The sequence below is a fragment of the Vanacampus margaritifer genome, chromosome 2, assembly GCF_051991255.1.
Source record: "Vanacampus margaritifer isolate UIUO_Vmar chromosome 2, RoL_Vmar_1.0, whole genome shotgun sequence".
NCBI lineage: Eukaryota > Metazoa > Chordata > Actinopteri > Syngnathiformes > Syngnathidae > Vanacampus > Vanacampus margaritifer.
The window spans coordinates 28,513,200-28,535,194 of record NC_135433.1 but is presented as its reverse complement, the minus strand read 5'-3'; the positions used below and the strand labels follow the sequence as shown (position 1 = coordinate 28,535,194).

General features: G+C 39.3%; 1 protein-coding gene across 5 annotated transcripts in view; it reads right to left on the bottom strand.

Annotated features, from left to right (window-relative positions):
- Nucleotides 1-21,995, bottom strand: part of mosmoa (modulator of smoothened a) — a 38,756-nt gene that overhangs the window by 12,626 nt on the left and 4,135 nt on the right. For all 5 annotated transcript variants that reach the window (XR_013291046.1, XR_013291047.1, XR_013291048.1 and 2 more), the window contains exon 2: nt 8,784-8,996. Coding sequence is in view for 1 of the 5 variants with exons in the window: in XM_077556398.1 (XP_077412524.1) it covers nt 8,784-8,996 (213 nt within the window). In the remaining 4 variants the exon portion in view is untranslated. The remainder of the gene's footprint in view (nt 1-8,783; nt 8,997-21,995) is intronic.

Below are 21,995 nucleotides of genomic sequence, written 5' to 3'. Positions count from 1 at the left end.
GCTATGGAGAAAAGTCCTATTTCTGTTTAGATGCTAGTGTTGCATTAAGCAGAATAATACTGCTGAGTCGGCAAAAAGAAATCGACATAAACCGTCACAATAAATTTTTTTGTAGCTGTCCTGTTGAATTCATTTCTAAGGGACACTTTGGAAAATGTGAATTCTTGTACATTTAATAATAATCTAAAAATGTAATAAACAACGCAATGCAAATTCATATTATCTAAAGAAAAGGAAGAAATAATGCCAGCAGAATAAGTACAGTAAATTAACTAATTTGTTCCCAAAAACATATAAATATATTCTATTTTACATATTACCATGCTCCCAAAGACGCATTTATACGTTTGCTTGTTTTTATGCTAGAACATATACAAGGCTTTGATGCAGCCTCTGAACTGAAGAGAATGGTAGAAGCAATGGTAGTTATTGCAAAAACGGCCGGCAGGTGGCAGCAGAGTATAAGAGATCAACCAGGGCCATGTTGCAAAAAGCTCTTTCCTCACTGTTTTTAACAAATTTGTGAATAATAATGAAACTTAGCTATATTCTAATGCTAATTGCTGCAAAACGCTAACAGATAGACATATACTTTTTTTTCCTGATGAAAGAAGAGACTAATCTTTTGATAGGATCTATGTTTTTATAGCAATATAACAAAATATTCTGTGGGCATTGCAAAATCAGTCAAAATCCAGTAAAACAGCCGGGAGCGAAGGGGGTTGCTTCAGTGAAAATGGCTGGGAGGGAGTGAATGAGTTAATAATATAAGTAAATATTGAAGTAAATGGCATTCATTTTTAAAAGTATGTAAATGAAAAAAGTAAATGATGTAGTTGACACATTAATTAGACAATTAAAAAATATATATATTAGAAAAAGGCAGCAGTGTTTTAAAGTGCTCATAGTTGACATACACTGATCGACTTCCCGCTGTCTCGCATCTGTCACAACACATTATTTGTAAAGTACCCATCTGCTATCGACATGTTTCTTATGACTTCCTGTGTGCCTTCTTCACTTGCACTCCCTGTCATGTGATTGGATTAGATATCTGCATAAATAATTTAAACCTCTGTGACCTTAAATGCAATTCAGTTTGAAAGTGTACACTTGATGTTTACACTTCTGGGTAGTTCGGTACACTGCTGAAATAATGCTCATTTGTTTTCATTCGACGATGGGACGCTATGATGAATCACTGACAAAAGTATAAAGTTAAAATTTTCTGCAGTTTCCGAAATATTCCTTTTACATACAATACAGTGGAAACTCGGAGTTTGAACGTTTCGGAATTCGTACAAATCAGACTTCAAACAAAAAATCTGAGTAAAAAATGCCTCGGAGTTTGAACTCATTTTCGTAGCTTGAACACCCAAGCAAAGCAAGCTAAACCGAACGTACCTTGAAAACGGGTAGCCGAGTGAAGCCGAGCGTAGCGGAGCAATGTCGAATGCTCACATTGCGGTAGTTGAGACAATGCACTGCTCATTTCCAGTCAGATCGTGAATACTCCTGGAGGTGCTCCCCACTCACGAGTGCATTTTGAGGAAACGATTTCATAGCTAAATAGCAGCTTTAAAGTCCTCATGAAGCTTAAAAGATGAAAATGACTCATCACATTTTAAGCTATCAAAAGAGGGCGATACAGCGGGTAAGACTGATATAAAAATAGCAAAAGCAATATCACCGAAAAAACATGTCAGCGTTCTCAGTGGGACGGTAGGATCTTCCCAAGTGGATCTCATGGCCTAGATACACCAATCTGACGTCGGCCAAATGTGACGACACCTACTTCCTGTGGTGTTGGGCCAGACGTCGGCACGTCACGTAGAAAATTGACGTAAATACACTGCGCACCAACCCCAACTATTATGTGCCTTTAGCACATGCGCGAGAAGTAATTTCCCTCCATACCATCGGCGGCTGTAGACAATATTCCTAAAGGCAACCGGAATATCCAGTCGCGTCCCCATGCAATTCCATAGTTTGGCTTTCATACCTTTGTCGGCATACCCTTTAACGGTAATATCATACAATGCCGGTCTCTCTTGAACCAAAGAGACAAAGTCATCTTCACGATCTTCTGTCCAGACCGACATTATACGCTCAAATGCAGAGGATACAGCAGGGTGACGATGCGCAAAATGAGCACACAAAAAAAAAGGTCCATGCTTTCCATCAGTACTGTTAATCCACGTTCGTCACTTTCTCACTTCCCCGTGGGCTGATTCGCTAGCTAACAGCTAATCACAGTGATCAAATGCCCCGACGCCCGATTCAACATGTCGAATTTGCTGGAAACGCCAACTCCCCCAACCCCCAATTCTATATCTATTAATAGATTTTTTTCAACCCAGCCTCAACGGGCACAAAGTAGCACCCAAGGACCACACGAATAGCCTGTGGGCCAGTTCTAAAAACAACTCACCAGTGAGGTGACGTGATTCTCTTGAAATGTAGAAGGGAGCGAATACACTAGCAGAAATGTATAGAAATAACGTTTATATTTGTTTTCTAACTGAAATATCATTAACATGGTCAGTGTCTTCATATTAATGAATAGCATTCATTATTAATACTATCCCTCATTATTAATACCATCATGAAAAGTAATTTGAGCAAATGTGTTATTTCAGGACTTCCGTATTAATCAGTAACCTAAAGTAGCTCTCATTTTCACAAAGGTTGGTGACACCTGCCCTATATTTTAAAGACACAAACGCGCCCGGTGTGGAACATGGGGATGGCGAAATCAACTCGATTAATTGATGAGACACTCAGTAGATTGATAGCTGCAGCTGTAAGCAATACATGATTTGATCCATACTGTGTTTGACCAACACGGGTCGGCCATTTGGTTGAGTGGCTATTTTGGATCAACATGCTCCTCGTCAACCACATTCATTATTTTGGAAAGACATAATACATTCCGCTAACAGGTTGCTGTAATGATCAACATCTGGCTGATAGGCCCACATTTGCTTGGCCAGGAGATAATATTAGCGGCCATACAAATATGTGCTTGATGAATAAACTGGGGAAGAATGTAAAGGTCTGATGTACTGAGCAAATGGTAAAAAGTCTTGTCAAAGTCATAATTCTGGGGAAAACACTTTTATGGATTTGATCCACAAACTGTAGTTGTCAATGCAAAGCAAGCATCTACTGTTAAATTGGTAGGAATATTAGTGCCCCTCATTATTAACAGGTCCACCCAAGAGAAACTTGTGCACTGAAATAGCCTGTGTGGGCCACACAAAGCTTTCAATTCAGCACCAGTGGCCCGAAGCCACTAGCTAGACGGGCCACCTTCTGCCCCCCTTAATCACCTGCTTGGCCTGTGTGAAATGCCAAGTCATCGACTTTCTACCAGATTAACTTAATCCAGTGGTTTTGAAAAGGTTTACGGCATGTAACACATGAAAAAAATATTTGTCTCTCCATCTACTACCATCGTGAAAGACATTACAGACGCTCCCCTACTTACGAACATTCGTGTTACGAACAACGGTACATACGAACATGTCTGCGCGCATGTCAAAAAATGTTCGGAAAGAGATGCTGTAAGTTAGATTTTGTATTGCGCACCTTTTTCCGAGTACTGTAGTGCTTCTTTCCGCCGCTAATACCAACGCTTGGCGCTGTGAGAGCTCACCCAGCATTGGAGGCTCAGCAACGTGTCGAGGAGGAGGAAGAAGAAGAAACGTCTGTCGCTCATAGATAAAGCCATCGCACTCTTCGAGCAGCAAGACCCAAATATTGAACGTTGCACAAAGGTTGCAAATCAATTGAATGATGCCATACAGTGCTACCGCATCATTTATGATGAAAAAAGAAGAAAACTGTGCAATCGTAGTTAGATCGCTTCTTTCGGCCAGTTTCTAGTAAATCCTCCAAGGAAGATACTCATCAACCCTCATCTTCTTCTCCGCGACCCTCAACTTCTTCCTACATTGAAGTTACGGAGGAGGAAGTAACTTTTGAAGCCCATTCCAGCGACGACGAAGAACCTCTCATGATATAAAATCCTCCTCTTCCTCCTCCTCCATCAAATCCTTAAGCATCGCGTACATCTTCCAAAAGTAAGTTAAACTTCATTTTATTTATCTTATTACGTACATGTACATACTGTGTGTGTCTCTCGCTCTCTCTCTCTAACATACGTAGTACAGTACTGTACGTATTCTCTTTAAACATAAATTATAATACAAAATATAGCACTGAAGCAACTTACGAACAAATTCACCTTACGAACGATCGCTCGGAACGTAACTCGTTCGTAAGTTGGGGAGCGTCTGTACTGTAAAATACAGTAGCATAGGCCTAAGTGTTCAATCCTAAAAAGTGATCTAGCCACTGTAACATTAACAGTTCGAACACGAACACAGTGTAGAAGAAAAAAAACTGTACTTAAATGATTCAATCAAATTGTTTTGCACATAAGTTAATTGAACCTGAACAATTGTTTGAAAACAAACAGTTGCAAAAGATTAAATGCCAACTGCATCGAAGTTAAAAGTTATGCAGTTTGAATATTTCAATTCAGTGGTCCTTTCCCGCTAAAAGGACACTACAAAGTGTTACACAATAACCCTTTCAAATCCCAAATATTGGCAGTATTTGAGTTTTGAAAGGCCATGTAAACGCATGCAAAAACACAAATATCCTTTTATTCGGATTTTTAAAAACCTGAATATGACCCTTGGGTTACCCATTTCGTAACCCGAATTCTTGTTCATGTAAACGCATTCGGAATGCCTCGATTGAAGGAGGCATTGGTTTGCCTTCTGCGCATGCTCTATTGGCAAAGAATCTTGATCGTTTGAGTACAGAAACTACTTATATGCACGGCATCGTCCCACTCGTTCAACGAGCCTAACCTGAATAACATTTTCATGTTATTTCTTGTCTCAGCAGACAAAATGACAGTTTGTGTATATTAAGCAGTATATACACACATATATATATACATCCGTGCTTCAGGCGCGCAAGCCACCGAAAATACTCAAGCAGAGGTAAACAAACATGACGAAAGAACCACACCGCACTTTTGTAACAAGGAGGAAACCAACTTTTTTAGTGTGGTGAGTGACATGAATTACTGTCTTTTATTGACGGTAAAATGTTAAAAGCAGAAATGACATATTTGCGTAATGACGTTCACCGTGCATCGTGGGTTCAAAAGGGATATTCCAATTGATCACCATTGGTGTGTTTTCAACACCCTCAGAATTGCGCAAAATGTAAGTTGTGCAAAAGCAAACTGGTAATGGAAACACAGAAAAAAATAAAATATTTTTTTATTAAATATTGCAAAACTGAGGTGTTTTTTGAGACTTGTTGAAATCCAAGTATTTCCAAAAAGTGTAAGGGAAACACTTTTTTTTTTCAACATTTTCAGTAGTCATTTGACCCCGCCCGGGAACATTGGTGGGAGGTAAAGGAAGTACAGGACCACTCGCTTTTGTATCGGAACTTCCTCCCGAGTGGACAACAAGTCTTTTTAACCACAAAACAATTTAGCTATAGAGCCTTAAGGCCGCTGCTCCATGTACACAGACAATTTATTATCGTTGCATGAGAAATAGCCGTTCGACACAGGCAATGAGCTATCCAGCAACATACGGCGCACATCGTCATTCAAATCCGTTCTATCTGTCAGAAGCATACACGATCTCAAACGTGTGTTGCCTAAAGTCAAACAAACACATTTTAAAATCATAAACAAGATATATCCTGTGGCAGAATTTCAAAAGAGAAGATTTCTGTTTGACATAAATAACTGTTCCTTCTGCCAAAATGATGAAGAAACTTTCTTTGCCCTATTTGACAAGGATTTTGGGCTGATAAAAGAAGTTGGTTGTCAATAAGATTTAATGATGTTCCACAATTTGAATTAAGTCATATTATTTTCTATATGTATGACTTTTCTGTTTCGGATTTAATTAACATTATTTTGTCATTGGGTAAGGATTTATTGCTGATATGAAGTTTTTTTGTGTGCTTGAAAAAGTGGGAAAGGAACAAATATACAAGGAAAACAAGTGCCAATATTGCGCCGTATTTATTCTCAGTCATACGATGGTGAATCAAACTGACATGGATCGCTTGCTGCTGCTTTAATTGGAGTACCCGTGCAGAAGTTAAGGAGTGTCTTGTGTTTTCTTGCTCAGCTCTCAAATTCCAGTAATTAGTAATTGCCAAATGATGTTACTTTAGGCTAGGTTGCTTATAGCCTAATCTGCAGTGAGTGTTTTGTCTGCTCATGTGCCAAGTAACATGGCTGGTGCTAAGGGTGAGGACTGTCAATTTAATCTTCTCATCTGTCCTCTGAATTCCCTCTTTCTCCTTCTCATATTCAGTGGCCAAAAGGTGTGTTGTTCATCATCACAGCTCAAGCACAGAAACCTTGAAAGGCAAAACAAAACATATCTGCCTCCTCATCCCTCACAAACATAAAATAGAATCTTGACTGAACAACACTGACTTTGTAATTTGTGTCCCCCACAGAAATATACCGCACCAGTTCTGTTTTTCTCATTTAAGCCACTGATGATTTTCATGCATTAACGCTGCGAGAAAACAACCATAGCACTCTATTAATACACCTTGTGTCTTGTTTGACCACTAGCAGCACAGCAGGGAGGCAATTGCTCACGATTACCATGGCAACAGCTTGCATTTTCTTCTCTGTGTAATTGTTTAACCATGGATAAAGACTAAGGCCAATACTGTACGTCTGTACTTGTATTCATAAAAAAGCTCTGATACTCCGACTGACTTGCTTGAATACAGTACATGGGAGCCATGTTAACTGGGGATCTTTAAGGTAAACACGAGAGGTTGAACCAATTAGTCAACTTTGCGACGACAAAATGTTATGTCCCATAATGCGCAGACAACAACTGTGCGCTAACAAGAACTTGGACGATAGCAGCAGACGGGCGAGACGAAAGTGCTCTCTGTGGAACACAAGATTAGACCTGCAGGCTCGTTTTAGAGAAACATGCAGGCTCCCACTAATTACCACAACTGCTTTCCTGCAGCGTAATGGTGAGTTGGATTTTTAATCATTAGATTTAACTAATGCCGGCCCCTCGGAATGTCTTCAATCAGTAATGAAAAAAATAGTTCTGTGTTGAAAAATATCAGTGACATGATCAATTGACTTTGGCTTGACTTTCATCACATTAGTGTTGGCTACAAAAAAAAACGTCAATCCTTACTACTCATCCAAGTGCTCCAAAATTCTCTGGTTTGAAGGGTTCCTTCGACACATTATTTCAGCTTCTTTCACAGATCGTGTGATTTTATCAAGACACTTTGAAATAGTACAATATTTTGTTCTTGTTTGTTAGTAGCTCTGTGTTTGATTTTTTTTTTATCCTGTTGGAAGACCAATGACCGCCAACCTCGAGAACGCCTTGTCTTGAAATTTCTTGCGCCGAGCACAGGTTCAAGACATTGTCCCGGATTTAGCAAAAGCAGTTGCAGAAAATAACGGAGCCTGCTATTTGCTTTTCAGGAGGTACACTGTTATTTTTTTGTCTTTTTACATTTCAGCAAATTACATTGTTGACTTTTCATTTTATATTTCATTGAAGCCTCGATTAAAAAAAAAATTTCACAATTGCTAGGAGTAATTGCATTATCAAGTATTGAGTGACGACCCAAAAGTAAGTACTCGGTCAGGAAAAAACACCTAAGAACGCTTTTGAATTTACTCAAGGCTACAAATGTAGCCACTGAACATACAGTAATTTCTGGACTACAAGGCGTACCTGACTATAAGCCGCGTTAGCTAAATATGGCGAATACTCGAGTTTGTTACACATATAAGCCGCACCCAACTGTAAGCCAAGGGTGTTTTAATGTTACCGCACCCGGTTCCCGCTATTTTCTTTTCCATAATGAGGGCGCAAATTGTCTCGCTCTCGTTCTGTCTCTCCTACTGTGTTTGGGCTCACTTGGTTTGTTTTGCTCTGCCTGACGCTCTTGCGCTTCCTTTAATAGTGCGCCCCCTTGTGATCTGATGGACCTTTGTATTAGCCGCAGGGTCAAATGCAAGAGAAAAAAGTAGCGCCTTGTAGTCCAGAAATGACTGTACATAGATTTGACTTGTTTTAGATGGAATTTTAGGGGAAAAACAGGATCGATCAGCTTTTCATGTCATGCAAATCACAAGGGAAGGAGTCTGCGCCTGTCAAAATCGCCAAACATAGATGTCAGCAATATAAAAAGCATCCGGCAGTCTAACAATGTAATGGCTGCATTCAAGGCTCTGCCGTGGCATCGTCTGTATAAGCGTACTCGTGGCTGTCTATCTTCTGAGCTGAGCGACCATTCAACACCCACTCAGCCTTATGAATGCAGCCCTGTCAAAGAATGAGATGGCGAAGTACATCATTTCATACAATTCTGTTGAGAAAACAACAAAGGGTGGCTATGTTCAAACAAAACAAACGGAGAAGTACACAGTAGTTTACAAGGAAATGAAAAAAGGCTGCCGTTTGGATTAAGATATAAGGAGCACACATGTTAGATATAATAAATATGACTATTCTCCTCTATGTGGGAGACTGAGAAAAGCACAGCACAATCAAGTCCAAGAAGCCTAAAAATACCGTGTGGGAATATATTTAAGTAGCCTAGACAGTTTTGTAAAGGATGTGTCATGGCGGATTCAGTGAGATGGAGCAAAGTGGGGAAAGCTTCGGGGAGAATATGCTGGCAGCGAGTCTGGTGAATTAAAATTAACTCTCATTGTGCAGCTCACTTACTGCCAGTGAAGGCGATCCAGCGGGCGTACTTGGTGGCCTCTCGGCGCCAGTGTGATGCCACGAGGAGTCCGCAGGTGACAGTGAGGGAGATGATGCCCATGATTATGAAGAAAAGCGTGGTGACCCACTCAGGAGGCAACCGTGGAGGGATGCAAGTCCGGTCCCGTCCGTGGATGGTTTGACATTGCCGGACAAGACCAACTGTGAGGGCACCTGGAAGGAGAAATTCCGTTTAGATATAACTCACCTGAGTTGTCAACATTTACGCAAATAGTGGCCAGGATTTTTTTATGAGCACAACTGCAGATGGGCAGGCTGCCGTGTAAATACAATTAAATCCAGGAATCAGTAGTGACTGATAATGGGGGGGGGGAAGTAAATATAATTGTTGACCTCAATAGTTTACACCATAAATATACCACAAACTATGATCACAAGATGGTTTTAAATTTATCTTACAACATAATGATTGAAAATGAATGGCTTAAAGATGATTTTGTTATGGAAAAATTGACAAACGAACCAGAAGCAAGAGAAAAGACGAAATGGGATAGGGAACTTGAACCATTACTATGTGTCTTACCCATCATATGACATACTATCGGTTTTGAGAAAACTGCAGTTGTTTACATTCAAACTTCATTTTGCAGTAAATATAGATGACATCATGGACACCCAGTGATTGTATTTAACAAACTATCCATGGACATTATTATATCATCCCTAAACCTTATTAGGGATAGACCGATAATCGCCCGGGCTGATTATCGGCGCCGATATTCAGCATTTTGACGAACATCAGCATCGGCCATTTTGAAGAATTATATGGCCAATAGATTTAAAAAAATAAATTTTTTTTTTTGGTTTTAACTTCAGGGAACTAATTAGAAAAAAACTTTTGGGATTTTCAGAGATGCTGCTGACCCTGGGAACTCTCTGCACCATCTGTTTTTGTTTGAAATTAAAACTAAAATAAGTAAAACAATTTGTACTTTAGATATTTAGAAATTTGGGAATACTCAATTTACTGTGGAAAAAGTTTTTATTTAACTTTTGAAAACATGCCACTACCCCTGGGAGATCCCGGAACTTTTTGTTAGATTTTTAAAACAAATATGTCTATTGACTAAGACTGCAATATTTTACGAACCCTAAAAGCTGTTCAATAAATATATGCTTAAAAATTCCCCCAAAAAATTAAGAGCTGGAGTTTGTATTATTTTCAAATTTTGATGCCAATATTTTCCATTTTAGTGAAAATGAATATCGGCTCCAAATATCGGTTATCGGCGTCCTTGACTACTGATAATCGGTATCTGAAAAAAACATATCGGTCTATCTCTAAAACCTGACATAAGAAATCTCTGGACTGAGTATATACCCCGGGAGAAAATAAGCAAGAAAAGTTCAAATTGAACAGAGTCACACTGTAGACATGCAGCAGCAAATTCTGTGAATTTGTGTCTGAAATAAAGACATGAACCTGAGAGAGAAGACCAAAGTATGACTGCCCCACTGACAATTAGACAAAGCACGGATCCGGCCAGGCAGGATTTGGAAAGGCTTCTTTAATTTGCCACAGATTCTGTGACTGTTAAGGTGATGTCCTTCTCCACAACGGTGGCTCTAATTATACCAGTGCAAGACAGCCTGACTTGCTCATACATTCTCAATTGTAGAGATGGACACCTTGGGGAAAAAACTACATTACCCACAATGCAACAGTTGCCGCGACTTCACTACAGAGCGGCTCGAATTTACGGAAGTCGGAAGTCTGTGGCGTCCAACCCATTCATGAGCAGTTCGAGTGGATGACGTTTGTTTTCAGCCCCCCCCCTCACCAAAATGGCTAAACGGAAAGTGGATGTGGAGAACAGGGGGTTTCAAGACGCATGTGGGAAGCATGTTCGTGGAGGTGAAAGGCAAACCAGTGTGTCTTCTGTGTGGAGAAAATTTGGCTGTAATGAAAGATTATAATCTAAGAAGGCATCATCAATTGTCTAACGATGACAAATACAAGAATATGAACGCAGGAGAAAAGCTTTAAATACAGTTTTTTGTTAGGTGCAATCATAATGATATGTTTTAATAAATGTTGACCCAGTTTCACCCTCCGCTTGTGGCCAATTTTTTGGGGCGGGCCCTCGGTGATAATTGACTTTGACACCCCTGATTTAAAGGGATACTTGACTCATGTAGCCATTTTTAGCAATAAAAAGTTAATATTTGGTCTATAATTAATTTGATAACTTCATTATTTTTCATGTACAATTGATACCTTTGAAATTAAAACACATTTTGCCACTTGCGCTAGACTAAAAATGACATCACAAGTAGGGCCCAACCGATTAATCGGCCGATTATTGGCCTTCAAATATTGGCCAAAACAATCGGCTAATTGGGCCAAATGGCCGATTATTTTCCCCTTAAAATGTTATTGAAGAAAACCAAAGCTTCCGACGCTGTGAAAGTACCCTGAATGCACCATTTTTGCTCACATACCATTAGCAACTAGCAAGTGTGTAGCGTATGTTATTCTGGTTATTCTGTTGTCCCTAAGCGTCCTTTAAGCTGTTTCATGACACCGCAGTTGGAGTTAACTGTAAAACTAAACACACGACGTTAAGAATTACATCCACTGTATATTTAAATATAAAACATCCTTTGTTTTTAAAACATTGCTAGCCTAGCGCTAAGGCTAAAAGCGAAGGGAGGATCCCATTCAAATGCTAACAGGAAGTTAGCATCGACTAAAGACGACGAATGACGAATATCCACACACAAATATTGTGGGAACACATACCCACAAGTGGGATAACACTATGCGAAGGCACAAATTCTTCCCAATGTGTGAAAAACGAGTTATTTTATTTTATCGCAACTTTCTTCTTCTTCAATCAGGAACAGACACTATTTTGTTCTTACTGTTTTTCAGTTGCTATTGTTTCAGTTTATTCTATTCTTCTTTCACTTTTTTATTGTTTTATTTTGTCATTGTCCTTTCAAGTTATATTTAAAGTTGATATTTCAAGGATTCAAAGACTTTCTTTTCTCAAAATTCAAGGATGGGAGCATCCAAGGATTTTTTTTCCCGTCTTTCCACATGACATGGCACAAAATACAATCCCCCGAGGTCCCAGGTTAGCCCAGTAAGTCCCAAGACTTGTGAAAATAACACAAGACAAAAATATATAAAAGAAAAGTTTAATGCTTTACAGCAGTTGTAAACAATTAAGAATGCTTTTATTGTTGACACATAAATCTATACAATAACCTTGTGTACTTCATGAACTATTTTGATAAGATGATATTATGGACTTGGCATTCAAAGCAGAGAATCTTAATAGCGAAAGTTTGTGCGTTAGTGACACCCATTGAAAAGGAATGGGGGGTAATTTTATGCATTATATATATATTTTTTTAAAAATAGGCAAATTAATCGGTATAAATTTTGTCTGCCAGAAATCGGTATCGGCATCGGCCTAAAAAAATGCATGATTAGGTCCTAGGGTTCAGGTGACGACCAATCACAGCTCAACAGTTCTCTGGATTTGGTCATGTGATGTTAGCAAACTGAGCCATGATTGGTTGTTACCTGAGCCCAAGAGCTCATTTTCCATCAACAGCAAAACGTTTTGAAAATGTTTTTAAAGGTATTGATTGTACGTGAAAAATTAAGTTAAGTGAAGTTAACAAATTAAAATATCTTCTTAATGCTGAAAATTGCTAAATGAGTCAAGTATCCCTTTAAACAAAGAAAAGAGAAGGACAGCATGCAGAAAAGTACTAAAAACTGAATGATTCTTAAACACTTTATCCAAATGAGAATGAAGTCCAAAATGTCAAAATGAAGTCCAGTCTACTGATTTCCTGTTTAGAACATACATACAACATACTATGTTGACATCTGAAATCAACTACATTACCGTCAACAACTAAAGACACTTTCTCCAGTGTGATGCAGACGTCAAAATCTGCAACATGGACAACCTTGCTCCAATTATTTACTCAATTTGTTGTTGTGCATTTTTTGTGGGGGGTCTCGGACCAAGTTTTGCACTCTTTCCTTTCTTTTTAGGCTTGTACAGCAGCCTGTTTAAGCAGCAAATTAGATAGGCCTGAGTTGGTCTATTTTAAGCTCCTTTCACTTTGATAATTTGTCCAAAGTTGCTGTCCCGTCTGAAAGGCATCGATATCAAATGAGATGTTGAAGCTGGCGAATTTGGCAGTTCCTAAAATAGTGTCAAAAGGCATGAAGGGACAAGCGGGAAGCCAGAAAAAGGGTCTCCACTCAACTTTTTTTCTTTAAAGCTGTGTTTTGTACATGAACAAAAATCAAACATAAGAAAATTTAAAAACAATAAGACAGTCACAAAGTAAAAAAACAACAAACATTACACAAAAATTAGTTTTCTAAATGGACAGTGAAGCCATTTCAAGATTTGGAAGGAAAGAGCAGAATCTTAAAATGTACTCAAAAGCAGCCAGTGGAGGGAAGCCAGAATGGGAGTTATGTGCTCTCCCTTACATATTGCAGATAGGCTGCGTAGAAGTATTTTTTAACCGGAGATGTTTGATGGCTGACTCCAAAGTCAAGTGCATTGCAGTAATCCTGCTGAGATGTGATGAAGGCATGGATTACATTTTCCGAGTGCTACTGTAAGAAAAGACTTCACCTTTGCCAGCTGCCTGAGGAGAAACGAAAACGCCTACATTGGGGATCCCATTTAAAACCACTGTATTATTCAAAGTAGACGCTAGACAATGTGAACGGAATGTTGCGCTACGTTGACTTCTGTCTGGAAGGCAGTAATGCGGGCTCTGATGCGCCAATTTTGCCAATTAAATACTGAAACGTTATGGTTTCTCCCAAATCTACTATAAACAGCAGCTCCTTAAAATTGTAGTCATTCTGTCGTCTTATTGCACATCTAGCATCACAAAGCACACTGTAACTTGATGCGAGTGTACTGGGTACAATATCAGATCAGACAGAGGGGCAAATGTATGGCCCCGGGTAGCGAAATGAGGAAGAGCGGCGTCACAGCAAAGTGTCAGCAGTCAGAGCAGGAACATGCTTCACTGGCACTGGTGCAGCCACTCTAGAATTCAATTAGGCTGCGCCTCAAGGGGAATTTCTACCTGACTAAGCAAAAGCAGATTAGTGCAGTGCACACTTGATGCCTGCTAGTGCTTTCAATCAGTGGGTTAGCTGTCACACGTAATTACCAAATGTAGACAAATAACGGGCTGCTGCTGCTGCTGCTGCTGCTGCTGCTGCACTGTGTCCAGAGATGCAAATACCTGGCATCCCATATTATCCGGCAATACAGTCAAGCAAAAATTTTAAAGCTAAAAATGGTATTAAAAAAAAAAATAAAAAATAAATAAATACAATACTTCAATTGTCATCTGGGCAGCCATGCCTTAGTAGTCGTGGACATTAGAAAACATAGCTAAAAAAAACACAACTGTCTCTTACTGCCTGCCAATAAAATAAAATGTAAAAACTTCAAGCATACACTGTGACTGAGGAAGAGTACATTTGTATGTGACGCCCCTTTTGGAAAGAGGCACTGTTGCCCCAGGGGTGTGGCGGGTTTTAGCGGTCAAGAGGAAATCCTGCCCCTTGTATAAAACCCGGTGATAGCCTGGCTTTCACTTCAACAACAAAACACAAACCTCTGTGCAACCCATACAAACCATGCTTGTAATTCAAAATACTAGTTTTTCCATTTGAGCTAAATATGACAGAGAAGTGTAGTTTGGTCTCAGAACGTGTCTTATCGCCACAGTAATTCCCTTGTCACTCGGCAGAACACTCATGAAATAACTCCTTGGGGGAAGAAAATGGAGGTCAGGCTAAAGACAAATACTTAAATGACTCACAGGCTATATCTAAAGTCACCCTTCTATTACGAAGCCACCTTGGCCATCATTGAGGAATGAGAGGTGAGGGAGCCTAACTTGTGCTGAGAACAGGACAATATTGGACTTAATGGTAGCGCTTTACAACCACTTCCCCAGAATCTTTGGTGATCCTGCTGTTTCAGTGGCTCTCCGTGGAATGTCTGCCAACCAAGCGGAGGGCAGACGCACAACACAGCACATGGACAACGCCACAGAAAATGAGCAGCCTGTTGTGGTTACGACTTTTTCAGGACAAAATATCGGGCTTTCAGCTCAGCAAAGGCACGCCAAATCCATGCAGTGTGTGTTGTGAGGAGGCATTTTTGGAGTGCTTCACTACAACGTTTTTCGACACAGATTAGAGGTTATACCAATTTCTCCTTTTAATCGTTTGGAATTTTTTTTACCAATTTATAAATTTAAACAATTCACTATGTAACTGAATGATATGTTGCATAACAATGGCGTTTAAGAAAGACACAAATTTGTTCACAGAAAGTAGTCTCCGTTAATTAAGAAGACATTTGTATTGTTTAAAAAAAAATACACTTAAGTACTCACTGTGAAGAAGACACCAGTTTGAGTATTTTGTTTCAGTGATGGTACAAAAAAACTATTTTCTCATTGAAAAAACATCAATTTATGTCATGAGTAGTTTTACCGTAGTGGATTTATTACCTGACCAATATATTGATAATCGCGGTATCATCATATCGTGAAATAATCGTTATTGTGAGCCTTGTATCGCATATCGAGGTACCCAGAGGTTCTCTCCCTTACTGTATACTTGTATATAAGGTTGTATTCAGACCAGAAAAGTCCTTTAGTCCGCTTGTTTGGTCCGGACCAAAAGCGGACTTTATTTTTTTCCGTTTGGTACGGTTCAAACTGTACTTTTTGCAAGTGGACTACAGTATATTGCGTAATCACATCGACAAGCATGACGATCTGTGCTCCCATTGGACAAAAATGATGAGGGCTGAACGCATAACAAAACCCGGAAATAGAGGAAAATTACGACGTGCTGCATTACTGCTCTGCATATTTGTGGCATTATTAGATGCAAGTGTCAAGAGCAGCTCATTCAACGGAAGTTCTGCGTTTCTAATTTTGGAACAGCCTCGTCCTCAGTTGGAGCAGATCATCCGTGGTTTGTATTCAGTCTGCGAAGCAAACCGCACCGAGTGCGTTTAGGAGAGGACTGAGACCACGTCAAAAAGTGGGTCTCGGTCTGCTTGTTTGGTCCACACCAGGATTTGTTTATGTGTATTCAGACCTTCACAAAAAGTCCGGATCAGAGTGGGAAACAAACTCTGATCCGTTTAAAGAGGACCAAACAGTGCATGTCTGAATCCACCCTAAGTCCGTGCCTCTGGCACACAACCTACTGGAAATACTCGAGCAGATATAAATAAACATGGTGACTAGGGGTGTTAGAAAAAAATCGATTCGGCAATTTATCGCGATATTACAGCACGCAATTCTCGAATCGATTCAATATGCGGCCGAATCGATTTTTAAACATCAATTTTTTATGGGAATATTCTACAAAACGTCTTACTTAGGGTTAGGATTTACACATTAAGCATAGATGAATGTTATATTAATGGAACATTAAGCCTTAATATGTTATTTCAGTGCTGTTCAAACATGAAACAGACTGCAACCTGAATTTTCAGATAAATGCATTTTCATACAGATCTTACAGTGTACGTGTACAATTTTACTGATTAGTATTTTCTAAATTTGAGTTTTAAAAAAATCGCAATAATCAATTTATAGATTTGTACCGGGATTAATCGCTTTCGAATTGAATCGTGACCTATGAATCGTGATACGAATCGAATCGCCAGGTACTAGGCAATTCAAACCCCTAATGGCGACTCGTGCCTGGACTCGGGGCTATCATCAGCACTCGAGATTCTCGTTCACATCAATGACCAAGTCCCGAATAAACTCTCTCGCTTATTGTACTTTTCCCGAAAAAACACTTCATAGTATTAAAAATCCAATTTGATCAAAAATATTAAATGGAGTGCACTTTAATAGCGCTTTATCTACATACATTTACTAAAGCCATATGCACTTATTTCATTCACACACACAGAGTTGTCGAAGCCTACTTTGGCCATTGACACAATGTACCAACCCCACAGAAATAACAAATAACTTACTTTAAGCACCAGGCGGATGTTGTTTCAATGTTTTGTCGAATTGTAAATACATCTGCATCATGTGTCGCTCAAACAGCATACACACATCCTTTCCCTCGTCCATTTCCGCACCCCCGCAGATATGCAGCTCTTATGCTGAATTTGATGATGGTTGGAAGTCGGACTTTTCCGAGTTCAAACCAGAAAGTGTGTAAGGAAAGGCTCCCTCGGAAATTCCACTTTCCACAAATTCCACAAAAAAGGACCCCGACTTCACTGATTACAAGTTACGTCACTCTACAATGGCGACCACTATGGAAACACAGACCGTGAATGGTAAGACACAATGTACTCGAATATAAAACTAAATCGCTTTCTTCATTCATAAATATTCAACATAACATGACGTAACACAACGTACGTGACAGTATGCCACTATCTCCCTGCATGACATTATACGGTGAACTACTGAACTGTATGAAATGCTTATGAAATAAGATAAAAACAATAAATGAAGCAAAACTGCAAGAAGGTAAGTTTGCTGGAGGAGGTGTAAATGAGTTTTTTGAGGACCAAAATAAAAAACACTTTAACACTATCCGCCATTTGGTTTACTTTTGCCTCGAACGCTTTCAGGTCGGAACTGGGAAAAACCAACTTGGATATTACTGACTTCCGACAATCTTAGTCGGAAGTCAGACTTTTCCGACTTCAAAACCAGAACGTGTGTACGAGAATGCCCCCTTGAACTCGGAAATCCCACTTGCAAACTCGGGAGGGAAAAAAAGTACCGGGCGGACTACAATGTGACGTCACTCTATAATGGCGACCATTATGGAAACTGAAAGATATTATAACATTTTTAATACCTAATTTCATATATCAACTATTCTTACACATTATGAACATTTTCATTCTTCATATTAACCTATAAGACATATTTTGTGTCCTGAGCAGAGCAGATGATGTCGACCTCGTATGGTCTGGCCTTAAGCTGGGTCATATTATTTAGTCTAAAAAAGTTCCTTCTCAGCGTTTTGTGCGAAAGCACATTTAGCCCTTGAACCAGAATTTGTCTCAAAAACACACACACATACTCCTTTGGCTGGTATACACTGATTGGTCCAAAATTCCTTGTTTTATTTGTACACGCACATCTCGGTCATGAAAACAGAATTAGTTTTGAAATAACACACACACACACACACTTTACTTTCTTCATCAGTCACGGCCACTGTAAATTTGGTTCAACTTGTTTGTGAGATTTTGCTATGGGAAAATCCTTCAACTATATAACACATTCTGTCTCAAAAACATCCACCTGACCTTGTTTACGCCATCTGCTCACGGAAAAGTACCAGAGAGTATGTTTAGTCTACAAATGAAAAGGAGGAGGTCTTTTTAACTATAAGAAGCTATTGTACACGTAGAAGGACACATTTGACGCTCTGAAATTCCACGTTCTTTTAAGTGAAGAATCAGAAGCTGTTGTATGTCCAGAGACTCTCTGTTTTTATTAAATCATTTTTGCAAAAGGTGTATTTTTCTTGCATCAAACCTATCCTCATTTTTGGAACACGCAAAGAGGTCAAAATTTATTTTATTCCTCTTCAAAACACAGACCGTGAATGGTAAAACACAAGCTACTCGAGTATAAAACTAGATAGCTTTCTTCATTCATAAATATTCAACATAGCTTCACGTAATACAACGTACGTGACAGGATGCCGCTATCTCCCTGCATGAAATTATACGGTGAACTACTTAACTGAACTGTATGGTATGCTTATGAAATAAGATAAAAACAATACCTGAAAAAAAATTGCGAGAAGGCAAGTTTGCTAGAGGTCAAAATGAGTGTTGAGGACCAAAACAAAATACAATTTATCACTATCCACCATTTTGGTTGTTTACGTTCGCCTCGAACGCTTTCAGGTCAAAACTGGGAAAAGCCGACTCGGATAAGTCCGACTTCCGACCATCCTCGAATGCAGCATTGGTGGAGCATGCGGTCACATGACCAAATAAACACTATGTCAAAGAAGAGCGGGGACGGGAGGATCGTTGATACTCTCTTTGATTTCGAGGTTCGAATTCTTGACGTGCCACCCCTAGTTTATAGTCATTCTGGATAAACAGTGACCCCCATTCAGCTCTAGAGGGAGATGTGATAATAAAGTTCAAGGCAGAGAAACATCAACAACATCAAAAAGCCTGAATAGCAAGCTATTCATATTGCACAATAAATCAATGGTGCATGGATTGTGCACTTTGTGGGGCTAATGTGAATTAAAATTGAGTGCCCAGCAAATTATAATCTACACAGAAAAAAAATGAAGAAGGGCTTCAACCACTAATAGTGATCTGAACATAATGTGTTGTATTTCCATGCCTGGAGCTTGTTCGTATCCAGGGCCAACAAAATGCCCACCCATTAGGCAGCAGACATGGTCTGCATTACTTCCCCGTCTCTCGTTTACAGACAATTTTCAATGATAAGGGCTGCTAACTTTCGCACCTCCATTGTGCCATGCAATTAACTCACTCAGATAAAAATGAGCCTGTCGCCATGTGCGGGTCCAAATGAGAGGAAATGACTGCCGTAACTGCTCATCCTCAGCATGGCGATGCTATCATTAGCAGGGCATTGAGGGCACTGATGTTTGTAAATTCTGGTGGGATGAGTCAAACGGGCTCCTGAAATGCGTGGTGGGCAAAAAGAACAGCAGCCAGCAGCTGTTTTCTTGCTAGTAATGGGGGCTTTAACAGTGCCCACTAACATTGGAGCACAAACGAAGCACGTTTTTGTTCCTAATTTCTCTTAATTATGATACACAAAGCAAGGTTCTTGAAAAACGTGTCTTCTTTTCTAGTGCCTTGATGTATGCTAAATTGGAATATGAACAAGTGCTCTTGAAAGGTTGTTTGTTATGAATCACAGCATTTGCAAACCAGTATTACAGATATAACCTTTAGTAAATGGGTCCGTAAAGCAATGAAGGCCATTAAATAACTTTTGTCTACCTATCAAATGTTTCAGTCCTTTCAACGCTGCATCCAAGTACAACCGTTACAGAAAGAAAAACTACTATTGAATTTCTAATTGGAAACAAATGTGCATAGGGGATGCACATTTAAAAGTACAATTTGGTGGACTGCAAATGAACTCTCTTCTACCAAAGTGTGATATCAAGTCACTGGAAGCTGGAAAGCATCTTTCACTTCACACTAAGAGAGTCAAAGTTAGGGATGAACATAATAATGGACTTATTGATTGTTAAGGATTGGATTGTGTGACAGTCATTGTTGATTGATTGCATCTTAAAGCAATTGACGTACGACACAACTGCATTAGACAGCAACATTTGGCTCAATATAATGTTTTAACCTTAAACATGAAAAATATTATTCAAACAAACAATAACTGATTGTCAATTTTTACCGGAGTCAAGAAAATAATCCTAAATGATCAGTGTTTATTGTCACACCTGGTAGAAGTTTACTGTAAAATTAAACATAAAACCAAAAATTAAAAGTTGTGTGTCTTTACTCTTTAGCTAAACACTACATAACTGACTAAGTTCTGCTGGCTTAATGCTAACATACATTGTAGAACACCATAGACATGCTAGTCATAACACTTTAAGCAACGGATAATTAAACCCAAAAGGTGCAGAAACACAACACTCCAGACATTGTTTAACCTCTACAAAGACAACTAATATTACAGCAACTTATTGAGCAGTTGTGACCATTTAAACAACTCCTAATGACTGTCACTAATACTACAGTTGAGGCTAGAAGGATGCACTGGCATCTATCTTTTTTACTTTTATACTTCTCAATTTGTTGTACTCTAGATATTTATGGCATTGCAATAATTGTTTCATTCTAAATGGTCTTGCACCAAACATTGCTCTCTTCCTTTTTCACATTTGGTTCGATATCTGCTTTTGCCTAATTACGCCGCAAATGAGATTGGCCTGAATTCATTGTACCCTACCCACTGCTAGCTAGGGAAATGCATTTTACCGCAATTGCTTCGGGTACACACCATCACCTTGTTGATAGGATAGGAGCATTAAATTGATTGAATTCCACCTTTGACAGCATTGTTTAGAACAATTCGATCTCTTATGCCCATCCTGTGTTAACATTGAGCCAACAAGATTCACACTATTCCCCAAAAATGATGGGGGGTATTTAAAGAAGCTAGTAAAGATAACGTTTGTGAAAATGGTCTGGTGGAAGTGCAACAACAAAATCTATTTGTACCACAACAACAACGTGGTATTACGCTTCATGTAATAATCCATCCCTGGTCTCGGGTAGCAACGTGAAGAGAAGAAGGCAGTCTGTTCTTGGATATGATTTAGCAGTTTTCAGACGAGCACAGAGAGTGATTCAGGGGTTATTGAGGCTCTGGAGAAATGACATCCACTTGAAGTGGCGAGTATGGAGAGGGCAGTCGTGAAGCGCAGCTGCCAAGAATTACACTTTCTGTCTGCAGGCTGCAGCAACAATGGCTCAGCACAGGAAATCAGCCTCAAGTGTTATTGCCCGAGGATATCACGCTGATGTGAGAACAATGTCAGGGCTTTCTACACAACTTGGGGGTCACTCACTGCACTCTCTCTCATCTGAGGTGCTTCTGCTCAACTCCACAGTACAGTATGTTGATTCTCAAAGGTGAGGCGAGGATTACTAAGAAATGTTGAGTTTCACATATTTCCCCCCTCCGAGTTTTGGCTCATTTTAATGTCTATCCCTACAATAAATTATTGAATCATTTGGATCCAAGTATTGAGCGCAATGCCGTGGCTTTGGTCGTATAGTGGTGCCAGGTACTTACTATCTGATAAGAATGTTGAACTGTTAAGATTTATTCCTCACAAGATAGCATCTGCTTTTGATCAAATGTTCCCTACATTAAAATGTACCAAAAATATTTTATCTGCTTATTTCATGTAACATTCCGGTGTATCTAAATTATGGTTAAAGTCATATAAGTGTAAGTGATCATAAAACTCAAAGCCAAATGGTAAAGTGTGACATGCTTCAGATCCTTAAATTGTTTTTCTGGATGCAAATGAGTTGAGAACAGGTTATATGCATCAGTGCGTTACACATCTTAGCTTCAGCTCAGTTC